The 14,418-nt window shown below is 37.7% G+C and overlaps 2 protein-coding genes across 2 annotated transcripts; both read left to right on the top strand.

The window, feature by feature from the left end:
* The first annotated feature begins 1,880 nt into the window (after positions 1-1,880).
* Positions 1,881-2,825, top strand: LOC133049083 (olfactory receptor 10A3). Its single transcript, XM_061133020.1, has one exon. It carries the CDS (start codon positions 1,881-1,883, stop codon positions 2,823-2,825), a length of 945 nt encoding a protein of 314 aa, XP_060989003.1.
* A 10,438-nt stretch (positions 2,826-13,263) lies between these two features.
* LOC133049172 (olfactory receptor 10A3-like) lies at positions 13,264-14,208 on the top strand. The gene has a single exon (XM_061133119.1). The coding sequence runs from the start codon at positions 13,264-13,266 to the stop codon at positions 14,206-14,208; it is 945 nt and encodes a 314-aa protein (XP_060989102.1).
* Positions 14,209-14,418: the final 210 nt, after the last annotated feature.

Genomic DNA, 14,418 nt, shown 5'->3' on the forward strand with positions numbered 1-14,418 from the left:
TTTGCTAATAGTCTAATGACCTTTATTTAAGACAACATTACATGCCTTCAACTTGCTGTCTTTGTCTTCTTGGATTTCTCATCTCCTATAGTTAACTCCCATTGATTTTTACAATGTCACACAGAACCAGAAAATCTCCATTGTAGTGCTAAACTGTCACCAAATACATTTTGATTTGAGCAAATTAGCCTTCCTCCTGTTTTTCTCCTGACTCATTGCCCTTCCATCCTTGACTGCTTGTGAGGTAGTTGTTCACCCTCATCCCTCATTCAGAAGTAATCTTTTCCTCCTTGAAGTATCTTATACTTTTGTTATTACCCTTGTTCCCAATACTGTTTATACTGATTTTACTTTTCATGTAGATAGAACATTCCTAACTTGAGTCTGCATTTTCCTAATTTTTGTTTTCATTTATTCAAGAAAAAATTGGTTTAGCATTTGTTATGCATCAGAAACTCTTATAGGCATAGTGCGTATAAAGCATAATCTTTGAAATCCTGGGATTTATATTTAGTGAGAGAGATAGTGTGTGTGTATATATACACACACACAAATATATGTTTAAATACAAATCAGTAGGAGCTATTGAAAAAAACAGAGCACAGTGTGAGAGGTAGGAGTTACAAGTACTAGCTTAGGGAGTGAGACCCTATTTTCCATTTTAGGTTGTGTGGTTTGCTCTCTGTTGAACTCTGGTATCCAAGGTTTGTCTCAGAGTATACAAGCTAAAAATGGTAGGTGCTCAATCAGTGTTTGTTGAATAATTAATGATTAATTGAACACCTTGATGAGAAATTTAATGGTGAGAAAGAGAAGAGAACAAAAGAGAGAGAGAGAAGGGAAACTTTAAATTACTAGTTTACAGTGAGTAAAACATGGGCTTTTCCTTAAATCATTATGTCTTAAGATTCCACCAATGAGAACTGACACCACATGTTTCTCATCTGGCAAGTCCCAATATATGTGACCTATTGGCAAAAATCAATAGGTATAAAGCCACTTCACATACTTATAGATCACCTCAGGTAGGAACATTTAAATTATACCTTCTTTGTGTGTTTCTGCAGAGAGATGTCACTTTTAACCAAGCCAAGCTCAGTCATTTTAGCTAGTGAATAGTTAAAAAAAAGTATATATCATCTTTGTTGTACTTAGACTTATTAGAATTTTATAAAATTTTTTTGTGTGTTATCTTTTTCCATTTGTCACTTTTTGAGGTGTTATTTTTAATTGAAAATTTTAATCCATTGAATTTTTATTATTGTAAAATATATGTAATGTAAGTTTTACTACTTTTAAGTGTACAATTCTGAAGTAGTAAGTACCTACTGCATTTTTATATTTACGGAAGTTCAAATTGTCTCACCTGTTCTATTTTCAAAAATCTTTAAATATTTTTAAATATTTTAGTTCAGAGCCTTTTGAATGAAATGAGGACAGTGCCAGCCCACATTTGCTTTCCTCTTATGGCCCTATGTTCTGATTAGCACAAGCAAACATGAGCTTTATTTTTTGTGGTCTTAAATTTCATATTTACATAAAGTTGAGAAAATAGATGTTACCTTTAGCAGTGTTTTATGAATGGGATCTAAGTTACAGAATATTCCTGTTTGCTTTAACACTATATTTGATTTTCAAACTACATGGTGTTTGTAATAAAACTCTGATATTATTTTGTATGTATCAGACAAAATTACTAAGTTACAATAATCAGCCATTCTGCAAAACTGTCAAACTAGATTTCTATCAGGATGGGCTCCTTTTTATATTTTTTGCCAAGATTGATTGGGTTGAATGCAGATGCTGACTCAGAACTATTAGATTGTGATTTTGAACTTTGTAAACTATGTTCTTAAAACATTATATACTCCACTGTTGACATGAAAAGGCAGAACCAAAGCTCTGTGTTTGACTTCATCCTCTTGGGCTTTTCTAATTTTCCTGAACTACAGAGGCAGCTCTTTTGGGTGTTCTTGGTTGATTATCTGGTGACTCTGCTGGGAAATGCCATTATTATAGTCGCCGTCTCCCTAGAACAGAGCCTCCACATTCCCATGTACTTGTTTCTCCTGAACCTGTCTGTGGTGGAAGTGGGTTTCAGTGCAGTCATCATGCCTGAAATGCTGGTAGTCCTCTCCAGTGAAAACACTAGGATCACTTTTTCAGGTTGTTTTGCACAGATGTATTTCATTCTTCTTTTTGGTGGGACTGAATGCTTTCTTCTGGGAGCAATGGCTTATGACCGATTTGCTGCAATCTGCCATCCTCTGAGCTATCCAGTGACTATGAACAAAAGGGTTTTCTTGAAATTAGTAATATTCTCATGGGTCTCAGGGATCATGGTGGCTACTGTGCAGACATCATGGGTTTTTAGTTTTCCCTTTTGTGGCCCCAATGAAATTAGTCATCTCTTCTGTGAGACTCCCCCAGTGCTAGAGCTTGCATGTGCAGATACCTTTTTGTTTGAGATCTACGCATTCACTGGCACTATTTTGATTGTTATGGTTCCTTTCTTGTTGATACTCTTGTCTTATGTTCGAATTCTCTTTGCCATTCTGAAGATGCCATCAACCACTGGGAGGCAAAAGGCCTTTTCCACCTGTGCCTCCCATCTCACATCCGTTACCCTCTTCTATGGCACAGCCAGTATGACTTACTTACAACCCAAATCCGGCTACTCCCCAGAAACCAAGAAGCTGATGTCCTTGGCTTACACGTTGCTCACACCTCTGCTGAATCCACTGATCTATAGCTTGCGAAACAGTGAGATGAAAAGAGTTTTGTTGAAAGTATGGCGAAAAAAAGTGGATTTACATACATTCTGACTGTGCTGAGAATGCAGGTGATATTGATTCACTACCAGATTGAACATTATTTCAATTTAATAGTGGTGAAATAGTTTACATTTCTTGATACTAATATATTTAATTTGTTGATTTTTCCAAGTTTAAAAATATATCAGGATCCCTCTGTTATGATAGTATGTTCACATTCATTTTCTATAGGTGTATAAGTTCTTCTTTATTGGCCGCTCTGCAGGGCATATAGGATCTTAATTCCCTGACCAGGGATAGGAATCCGTGTCCCTTGCATTGGAGGTGGAGTCTTAATTACTGGACCACTGGGGAACTCCATATAGGTGCACAACTTTGATGATGTGATATAGCAATTTATTTATCTGTTCCTTTATCACAAATGTTCAGGTTGTTACAGGATTACTGTAATTTAGATGCAATTTAAATAAAGAACTACTTCCATTTGTTCATATGTACTGACTTTTTGTTCCTGTATGACAGATTCCTCAGTCTAGGCCTGATGGGATGAAGAGTATGTGTATTTATGAATCTTAATAGCTATTGGGGAATTACTTTTCAAAATCATTGTAACTTTTCAGTCTCTTCTGAAGGCTCTCTCCACTGCTGTAACAGGCTGGAGATTCAAGAGACCTGCAAATAGATGAGATTTTAGTTTAGAGTGAAAAACCTGCTTCCTGGATGAGTAAACAAAATCCAGTTATTTTGGGAGACCAAACAGTTTCTACTTCATGAACTCCTCAGATTATTATTCAAAACAGGATTTCCTTTGATATTTTTCCAGATATTCACCCAAGGCTGGGGACTAGAAAACTCCATGGCAACTTCCTAAAGTGTCACTTGATACTAGTAGTATATTTTTTTTCACTTATAGACCACTGTTTTTAGAAACTTTTGTTAAATTTCCCTTTCTAAGTTCAAATTGCCCCCAGACACTTTGTTTACATAGATACAATAGTTTTGTTTTTTTTTTTGTGAGAAAATCAGTGAATAACCATTTAGGTCTATTTTCTATGGTCCTTGAGTCACATCATTAACAGTGTGATCTTCCCCAGAATAATTTCTTATTCTTGCAAATTTTGGAACTTTTTTTTCTTTTGGAACATTTAATGCTTGCTTCCTGTCTTAACATTTCTGTTTGAAAGTAGCTGCTTTGTTGAACCACTTTCCCATGAGGTTGTACTGTCCTTAGTTTTTGCTCCAGGGATAGTATTAAAGGGGTATAACATTATTTCCATTGTCATTCATTTCTTGAATTTTACATCAAAATAAAAAACAACAAAAGCAAAAATTAGCCAGCAGGACTATATCAAACTAAGAAGCTTCTGCATAGCAAAGGAAACCATCAACAAAATGATAGGCAGCCTACAGAATGGGAGAAAATAGTTGCAAATCATACATCTAGAAAAGGGTTAATATCTAAAATATACAAAAAGGTCACACAACTCAACAGGAAAACACAATCAATCTGATTAAAAAATGGGCAGAAGAACTGAAGAGATAATTTTCCATAGAAGACATACAGATAGCCAACAGGTACATGAAAAGGAGGTCAATATCAGTAATCACAGTTCAGTTCAGTTCAGTCACTCAATCGTGTCCGACTCTTTGTGACCCCATGAATCGCAGCACGCCAGGCTTCCCTGTCCATCACCAACTCCCAGTAATCACAAGGGAACTACAAATCAAAATCACGAGATCACTTCACACCCATTATAGCGGCTGTTATCAAAAAGGCAAGAGATAAGTGTTGATGAGGATTGGAGAAAAGGAAACATTTGTGCACTGTTGGTAGGAATATAAATTGATGCATGGCTATGGAATACAGTGTGGAGTTATGTCAAATAGTTGCACCTAGTATTAAAATGCATGCATGCACGCTAAGTCGCTTCAGTTGTGTCTGTCTCTGTGCGACCCTATGGACTGAGGCTGTCAGGCTTCTCTGTCCATGGGATTCTACAGGCAAGAAGACTGGAGTGGGTTGCCGTGTCCTCCTCCAGGAGATCTTCGTGACCCAGGGATCAAACCCTCATCTCTCTATGTCTCTTGCGTTGGCAGGTGGGTTCTTTACCACTAGCACCACCTGGGAAGCTCAGCATTAACGTATGACTTAGAAATTCCACTTCTGAGTATATATTGTAAGGAAAGAAAAATCATTTTCTCAAAGAGGTAGCTGCCCCATGACCACTGCAGCACTATTTACATTAGCCAAGATGTTGAAACAACCTAAGTGCGTCTATCAACAGTTATAAAAATGAGATATATACATATGTACATACACACATACATATATACTAGAACATTGTTTAGCCATAAAAAGAAGGAAATCCTGTCATTTGCGACAACATGGATGGACCTTGAGGGCATTATCCTGAGTGAAATAAGTCAGACAGATAAAGACAAATACTGTATGATTTCAATTCTAGGTGGAACCTAAAATAACTGAAAAAGAAACAGAACAGATAATGATTGGCAGAGTTGAGGAGTGGGGAGGGGGATAAATGGGTGAAGGTTGTGAAAAAGTACAAACTTCCAGTTATGATGTAAATAAAGTCTGGGGAAGTAACATACAGTATGGTGACTGTAGTTAATAATACTGTATTGTATATTGTAAGTCACCAAGAGAGGACATTTTATAAGAAAAACAAATTGTAACTATGTGAGGTGATGGATATCAACCAAACTTTTGGTGGTTATTGTTTTGCAATATATACATGTATGAAAGCTTTAAGTCGTAGACCTTAAACTAATACAGTTGTCATTGTTCAGTCACTCAGTTGTGTTCAACTCTTTGTGATCCCAGGGACTGCAGTATGCCAGGCTTCCCTGTCCTTCACCATCTCTGGAGCTTGCTCAAACTCATGTCCATTGAGTCAGTGATGCCATCCAACTGTCTCATCTTCTGTTGTTCCCTTCTCCTCCTGCCTTCAGTCTTTCCCAACATCCAGGTCTTTACCAGTGAGTCAGCTCTTCACATCAGGTGGCCAAAATATTGGATCTTCAGCTTCAGCATCAGTCTCTCCAGTGAATATTCAGGATTGATTTCCTTTAAGATTGACTGGTTTGATCTCCTTGCAGTCCAGTAGACTCTCAAGAGTCTTCTGCAACACCACAATTCGAAGGCATCAATTCTTCAGCACTCAACCTTCTTGATGGTCCAACTCTCACATCCATACATGACTACTGGAAAGACCATAGCTTTGACTATATGGACTTTTGTCAGCAAAATAATGTCTGTGCTTTTTTTTTTTTTAAAGGTTTTTTTCCCCCCCAATTATTTTTATTAGTTGGAGGCTAATTACTTTACAATATTGTAGTGGCTTTTGCCATACATTGACATGAATCTGCCATGGATTTACATGTGTTCCCCATCCTGAACGCCCCTCCCACCTCCCTCCCCATCCCATCCCTCTGGGTCATCCCAGTGCACCAGCCCCAAGCACTTGTATGTCTCTGCTTTTTAATATGCTATCTATCTTTGTCATAGCTTTCCTTCCAAGGAGCAAGTGTCTTTTAATTTCATGGCTGCAGTCACCATCTGCAGTGATTTCGGAGCCCAAGAAAATAAAGTCTGTCACTGTTTCAATTGTTTCCTCTTCTATTTGCCATGAAATGATGGGACTAGATGCCATGGTCTTAAGATTTTTTGAGTGTTGAGTTTTAAGCCAGCTTTTCACTCTCCTTTTCACCTTCATCAATCGGCTCTTTAGTTCTTCTTTGCTTTCTCCCATAAGGGTGGTGTCATCTGCATATCTGAGGTTACTGATATTTCTCCTGGAAATCTTGATTCCAGCTTGTGATTTAACCAGCCCAGCATTTCTCATGATGTACTCTGCATATAAGTTAAATAAGCAGAGTGACAATATATAGCCATGATGTACTTCTTTCCCAGTTTTGAACCAGTCCATTGTTCCATGGACTGGTTCTGTTGCTTCTTGATGGGCATACAGATTTGCAGGAGGCAGGTAAGGTGATCTGGTATTCTCATTTCTTGAAGAATTTTCTACAGTTTGTTGTAATCCACACAAAGGCTTTAGTGTAGTCAGTGAAGGATAAGTAGATGTTCTTTTGGAATTCTCTTGCTTTTTCTATGATCCAACAGATGTTGGTCATTTGATCTCTGATTCTTCTGCCTTTTCTAAATCCAGCTTGAACATGTGGAAGTTCTTGATTTATGTATTGTTGAAGCCTGGCTTGGAGAATTTTGAGCATTACTTTGCTAACATGTGAAATGAGCGCAATTGTGTGGTAGCTGGAACATTCTTTGACATTGCCCTTCTATGGGATTAGAGTGAAAACTGACCTTTTCCAGTCCTGTGGCCACTGCTGAATTTTCCAAATTTGTTGGCATATTGAGTGCAGCACTTTCACAGCATCAGCTTTTAGGATTTGAAATAACTCAGCTGAAATTCTATTACCTCCACTAGCTTTGCTTGTAGTGATACTTCCTAAGGCCCACTTGACTTCGCTCTCCAGGATGTCTGGCTCTAGGTGAGTGATCACACCATTGTGGTTATATGGGTCATTAAGATCTTTTTTGTATAGTCCTTCTTAATGTGTATTCTTTTTTTTTTTTTTCATTTATTTTTATTAGTCGGAGGCTAATTACTTCACAACATTGCAGTGGGTTTTGTCATACATTGATATGAATCAGCCATGGAGTTACATGTATTCCCCATCCCGATCTCCCCTCCCACCTCCCTCTCCACCCGATTCCTCTGGGTCTTCCCAGTGCACCAGGCCCGAGCACTTGTCTCATGCATCCAACCTGGGCTGGTGATCTATTTCACTATAGATAATATACATGCTGTTCTCTCGAAACATCCCACCCTTGCCTTCTCCCACAGAGTCCAAAAGTCTGTTCTGTATTTCTGTGTCTCTTTTTCTGTTTTGCATATAGGGTTATCATTACCATCTTTCTAAATTCCATATATATGTGTTAGTATGCTGTAATGTTCTTTATCTTTCTGGCTTACTTCACTCTGTATAATGGGCTCCAGTTTCATCCATCTCATTAGAACTGATTCAAATGGCTGAATAATATTCCATGGTGTATATGTACCACAGCTTCCTTATCCATTCGTCTGCTGATGGGCATCTAGGTTGCTTCCATGTCCTAGCTATTATAAACAGTGCTGCAATGAACATTGGGGTGCATGTGTCTCTTTCAGATCTGGTTTCCTCAGTGTGTATACCCAGAAGTGGTATTGCTGGGTCATATGGCAGTTCTATTTCCAGTTTTTTAAGAAATCTCCACACTGTTCTCCATAGCGGCTGTACTAGTTTGCATTCCCACCAACAGTGTAAGAGGGTTCCCTTTTCTCCACACCCTCTCCAGCATTTATTGCTTGTAGACTTTTGGATAGCAGCCATCCTGACTGGCGTGTAATGGTACCTCATTGTGGTTTTGATTTGCATTTCTCTGATAATGAGTGATGTTGAGCATCTTTTCATGTGTTTGTTAGCCATCTGTATGTCTTCTTTGGAGAAATGTTTAGTTCTTTGGCCCATTTTTTGATTGGGTCATTTATTTTTCTGGAATTGAGCTTCAGGAGTTGCTTGTATATTTTTGAGATTAATCCTTTTTCTGTTGCTTCATTTGCTATTATTTTCTCCCAATCTGAGGGCTGTCTTTTCACCTTGCTTATAGTTTCCTTTGTTGTGCAAAAGCTTTTAAGTTTCATTAGGTGCCATTTATTTATTTTTGCTTTTATTTCCAATATTCTGGGAGGTGGGTCATAGAGGATCCTGCTGTGATTTATGTCGGAGAGTGTTTTGCCTATGTTCTCCTCTAGGAGTTGTATAGTTTCTGGTCTTACATTTAGATCTTTAATCCATTTTTAGTTTATTTTTGTGTATGGTGTTAGAAAGTGTTCTAGTTTCATTCTTTTACAAGTGGCTGACAAGTTTTCCCAGCACCACTTGTTAAAGAGGTTGTTTTTTTTCCATTGTATATCCTTGCCTCCTTTGTTAAAGATAAGGTGTCCATAGGTTCGTGGATTTATCTCTGGGCTTTCTATTCTGTTCCATTGATCTATATTTCTGTCTTTGTGCCAGTACCATACTGTCTTGATGACTGTGGCTTTGTAGTAGAGTCTGAAGTCAGGCAGGTTGATTCCTCCAGTTCCATTCTTCTTTCTCAAGATTACTTTGGCTATTCGAGGTTTTTTGTATTTCCATACAAATTAGGAAATTATTTGTTTACTTCTGTGAAAAATACCATTGGTAGCTTGATAGGGATTGCATTGAATCTATAGATTGCTTTGGGTAGAATAGCCTTAATTTGTATTCTTGCCGCCTCTTCTCCAGGAAATGGCATGTACACCTAGCAAGGGGTATAACTCATGGCCCTACATCTTGATGAAATCTCAGAACTGCACATCATCTGTGTTACCATCCATCAACTACATCAAGAAATAGGACATTTCAGCATTCATAAGGACTCTGTGATGGGATTGCTGGTGTGAAAAGTGAAAGTGAAGTCTCTCAGGCATGTCTGACTCTTTGCGACCCCATGGACTGTAGCCTACCAGGCTTCTCAGTCTGTGGAATTTTCCAGGCAAGAATACTGGAGTGGGTTTCCATTTCCTTCTCCAGGGGATCTTCCCAACCCAGGGACTGAACCTGGGTCTCCCTCATTGCACGCAGACGCTTAACCATCTGAGCCACCAGGGAAATAGGACATTTCAGCATTTATAAGGACCCTGTGATGGGATTGCTGGGGTATGAATCATCAAAAGTACATAAACAGGCTTCCCTACATCTGGTGCATGTGATTGGTGCATGCAAGGGGTGTTATCCCAGCATGGTGAATGATATAGGAGGGGTTTGTATTGGATACTATGATGAAAATCCCTTTTCCTCAGCAAAAGTGGTGCATTTCCCACTGGATACAGGTTAGATAGAATGAATCCCTAAGTGTTGTTGGCAATCTCATTGCTACCAGGAAGTTGAACTTCTTTGAAAATGGAACAGTCTACATCAGGAAAGAAGAAATAAAAGTAGACAAAGGGAACCTACATTCCAGCCTCATTGTCCAGTTCTGGACAAAGACCAGTCTGCAGATTCATTCGTCTCTTCATACTTTTGGGCCAATGACCTTTTAAATTGTACAAGACAGTTTAGACTCATCTTTGAGTCCCTTGATTTTCACAAATACTCAATGAGATCAATAATTTATGATGATTTTACAAAGAAAGTAGTATAATCAGGGAAGTTAAAATATTTGCTCCAAATATACTAACAAGTACAGATATTTTGATTCTCAGTTTAAAAGTTCTATCTGAAATCATTTGTAATGACATTTTTCTCAAAAATTTTCAGTGGCTCTATATTTCCTGTACAAATGATCAAGAGTTGTTTATTGGGAGGGGGGGAGGATATCCAGACTTTTTACAATGAGATATCCATCTCCCTGCCTTAACTGGTTTTCTACCCCTGCATAAATTATACATTCCATCCAGTCATCCCTCCCCCTCTTGCTCAACTGCCTTTGCTCACACCTTTTCCCCATTGCTCTCTTCCTTCCCCATTTACAACCTTTATTAAGTCATGGCTTCCACTTCCTTTGGGAGATGTCATGGTGACATTGGGTCTCTTGTGTGAGGAGGTATTTATCCCCTGTAGGAATATGAGGGAGTGGTGCTCTAGGTTAGTCCTCTTGAGCTCTCTCACCTGAGGGCCCAAGTTTAAGCCTCTTTAGTTATTGTGCAAGCATACAAGAAAGCATGTATTAAGTGATTCCAAGTTCTCCAAGGATGGGTTCTCTGGGGCATGTGATTCAATATCATATAACGTTCTAGAAGCAGTGCACTGCATCACTGAGTTGTGTTTATGAGAAGGTGGCTTTTGACTAGAGGTGAAACTTCAGACAAAGTGCTGTAAACTTTAAATTGACAGATTCAATATGTAAGAAAGTGAAGGTTCAGGTGTGTGCTTGTTGGTGGGTTTTCCGTTTTCAGTTCATCTTCCACTGATAGTTGGAGATACTGTTGAAGTATTGTCTCCGTGCTTAGGAATCACCGGACACAGATTATATATTTGAGTCAGTTGATGTTGATGCTCATCAATATTTTTTTCTTTTCAGAGAAAAATTTGAAGCAATAATTAGATGTAAAGTAATTTGCATGCAGTAGTAATCAAATCTTAAAGACTGTCACTGCAAGGAACTTGGTAAATAAGTCCAATGCAACCTTTTTCAACCGGAAGGCTGAGATCCAGAGAGGAGTGTGCTACCCAAGTATTTCATGTCAGAGAGTTATCAAGACAGCGTTAGGGTTTTCTAAGTTATATAGAAAAGATACATTGGCCATGGTCTGTTGCTCTTTCCACCATGAACATTTTGTTTCATATACACATTTAATCAGTCCTTTGAAGGTTTTCTGCTTTGCTTATGTGATTCTGTAAACTTTTTAATTTTCAAAATCTATTTACTTATAAAATTCGTAGCTGAATAGATACTTTTTTTTTAATTGGTAGAAGATTGCTTTACAACTTCGTGTTGATTTCTGCTGTGCAACAATGCGAATCAGTGATAATTATATATATATATATATATATATATATATATATTTGATTTTGACACATGACTATGGGACTCAGAAATAGGTGAACTTGCCTCCTGCTGGCTGCTAACATTCTATGATCTGTACTCAGTGTCATTTAGAGTCTTCAGCTTGTTGTATCTTTCAGTCATCTTGGGTTCCTCATCTCCCAGTTAACTGGTTTTCAAAACGTCACACACAGGCCTTCATTCTAGTGCTAAGTTGTCATCGAATACACTTTGACTTAAGCAAGTCAGCCTTCCTCCCTTCTCCTTCCAGTCTAATTGCCCTTTCATCCCCCACTTCTTGTGAAGTAGTTGTTCACCCTCATCCCTCATTTAGAAATAATCTTTCTCTCAATGAATTGTCTAAACCCCTTGTTTCCCAATAGTGTTTATATTGATTTTACTTTTCATGTAAACATAACATTTCTTAAAGGTAGAGTCTGCATTTTCCATTTATTCAAGAATAAACTGATTTAGTATTTGCTATGAGTCAGAGACTGGTGTAGGCATTGTGAATATAAAACATAATCTTTGTTGCCCTGGAGTTTATGTTTAGTGAAAGAGTTAGTTTATATATAAAACTATACGTAGAATATCAGTAGGAGATAAAAAGACAGAACATAGTATGAGAGGTAGGAGTTAGAAGTTCTGCGTTAGGGAGTGAAATCTTATTTTCCATTTTAGGCTGTGAGGTTTGCTCCCTGTTGAACTCTGTTATCCAAGGTGTGCCTGAGAGCAAAGGGGCTAAAAATGGTAGGCACTTAATCAGTGTTTGTTTAATGATTAGTGATTAATTGCACAATTTGATAAAAAAATTTAATAGGGAGAAAGAAGAGAGGAAGGAGGAGTGAGAGAAGGGATTCATTAAAATTACAAGTATAAGATTCTTACAACATGGGCTTTTTCTTAAATGATCATGAGCATAAGGATGCACCATGGAGAAATGACCCTCCAAATTTCTCATCTGGGGAAATCCCAATATATTTGGCTAGGAACAGTCTGAGCAAAAATCTATAACCCTAGAATTAATTTACATAGTTTACAGATCACCTAAGTTAGAAACATCTAAAACAAACCGTTTTTGTGTATTTCTGCAGATTGCTGTCACATTTAACCAAGCCATACACAGTCGTTTTGAACTAACGAATATTCATAACAGTTACATGTTTCCCTTGTTGTACATAGAATTATTAGGTTTTTTATAAAAAATTTCTGGGTAGCTTTTCCCATTTGTCTCCTTTTGATACTTTCATTTAAAAAATTTTAAAACTTTAATCTATTAATTTTTATATTGTGTTAAAATATACATTACATAAAATTTATCATTTTTAGATGCACATTTCTCTAGTAGTATATATTGAAATTTTATACCTGTGGAAACTCAAATTGTCTCTCTGTTCCATTTTAAAAATCTTTAAATATTTCTTAGTCCAGAGCCTTTTGAATGAAATGAGGAGAGTGCTAACCCACATTTGCTTTCTTTTTATGTCACTGCTTTCTAAAAAGAAAACGTGAGCCCAGGCACATTATTTTTTGTGGTCTTTAATTCCATACTTATATAAAATTGGGAATATAGATGATAACTTGATCAATGTTACATGAATGGGATCTAAGTTACAAAATATTCTTATTTGCTTTAACACTAAATCAGGTTTTTAAACTACTTAGCTTTCAATTTGTCATAAAAGTTTGATGCTATTTTTGGGTACTATTTTGTATATATCAGACAAGATTTCTAAGTTATAATAATCGGCCGTTCTCCAAAACCGTTAAGCTAAATTTCTATCAGGATGGACTCTTCTTTATATCTTCTGTCCAGATTGGTTGGATTTAAGCTATTGGACTGTGACTTTGTACTTTCCAAGCCACGTTCATAAAAACAACAGATGCTTCACTGTTGACATGAAAAGACAAAACCAAAGCTCTGTGGTTGAATTCATCCTCTTGGGCTTTTCTAACTTTTCCAAACTCCAAGAGCAGGTCTTTGGGGTTTTCTTGGTGGTTTACCTGGTGACTCTGATGGGAAATGCCATCATCATAGTCGTCATCTCCCTGGAACAGAGCCTGCATGTCGCCTTGTACCTGTTTCTCCGAAACTTGTCTGTGGTGGATATGGGTATCAGTGTGGTCATTATGCCTGTTATGCTGGTGATCCTTTCCACTGAGAAGATGAGGATTTCTATTTTGGGCTGCCTTGTACAAATGTACTTCATTCTTCTTTTTGGTGTGACTGAATGTTTTCTTCTGGGGGCAATGGCTTTTGACCGATTTGCTGCAATCTGCCATCCTCTGAGCTATCCAGTGATTATGAACAAAAGGGTTTTTGTGAAATTAGTTACATTCTCATGGGTCTCAGGGATCACAGTGGCTACTGTGCAGACCACATGGGTGTTTAGTTTCCCCTTTTGTGGCCCCAATGAAATTAATCATCTCTTCTGTGAGACTCCCCCAGTGCTAGAGCTGGCATGTGCAGACACCTTTTTGTTTGAGGTCTATGCATTCACTGGCACCATTCTGACAGTTATTGTTCCATTCTTGTTGATACTCTTGTCTTATGTTCGAATTCTCTTTGCCATTCTAAAGATGCCAACAACCACTGGGAGGCAAAAGGCCTTTTCCACCTGTGCCTCCCATCTCACATCCGTTACCCTCTTCTATGGCACAGCCAGTATGACTTACTTACAACCCAAATCCGGCTATTCCCCAGAAACCAAGAAGCTGATGTCCTTGGCTTACACGTTGCTTACACCTCTGCTGAATCCACTGATCTACAGCTTGCGAAATAGTGAGATGAAAAGAGCTTTGATAAAAATGTGGCAAAGAAAAGTGGATTTACATACATTCTGAGTGTGTTGAGAAATCATGTGGTATTTGGTCTTGTCTGACTGCACTGTACTTAAATTTAATTATGGTGAAAATAGTTTACATTCCTTCTATGAACATGTTAATCTGTTGAGTTCTCCAAGTTTGAAAATATATTAAGGAAATATATCTCTTTAGATAGTGTATTCACATTCATTTTTCATAGATATATAACTTTGATGACATATGATACAA

This window comes from Dama dama, chromosome 1 (assembly GCF_033118175.1).
Source record: "Dama dama isolate Ldn47 chromosome 1, ASM3311817v1, whole genome shotgun sequence".
NCBI classification, from domain to species: domain Eukaryota; kingdom Metazoa; phylum Chordata; class Mammalia; order Artiodactyla; family Cervidae; genus Dama; species Dama dama.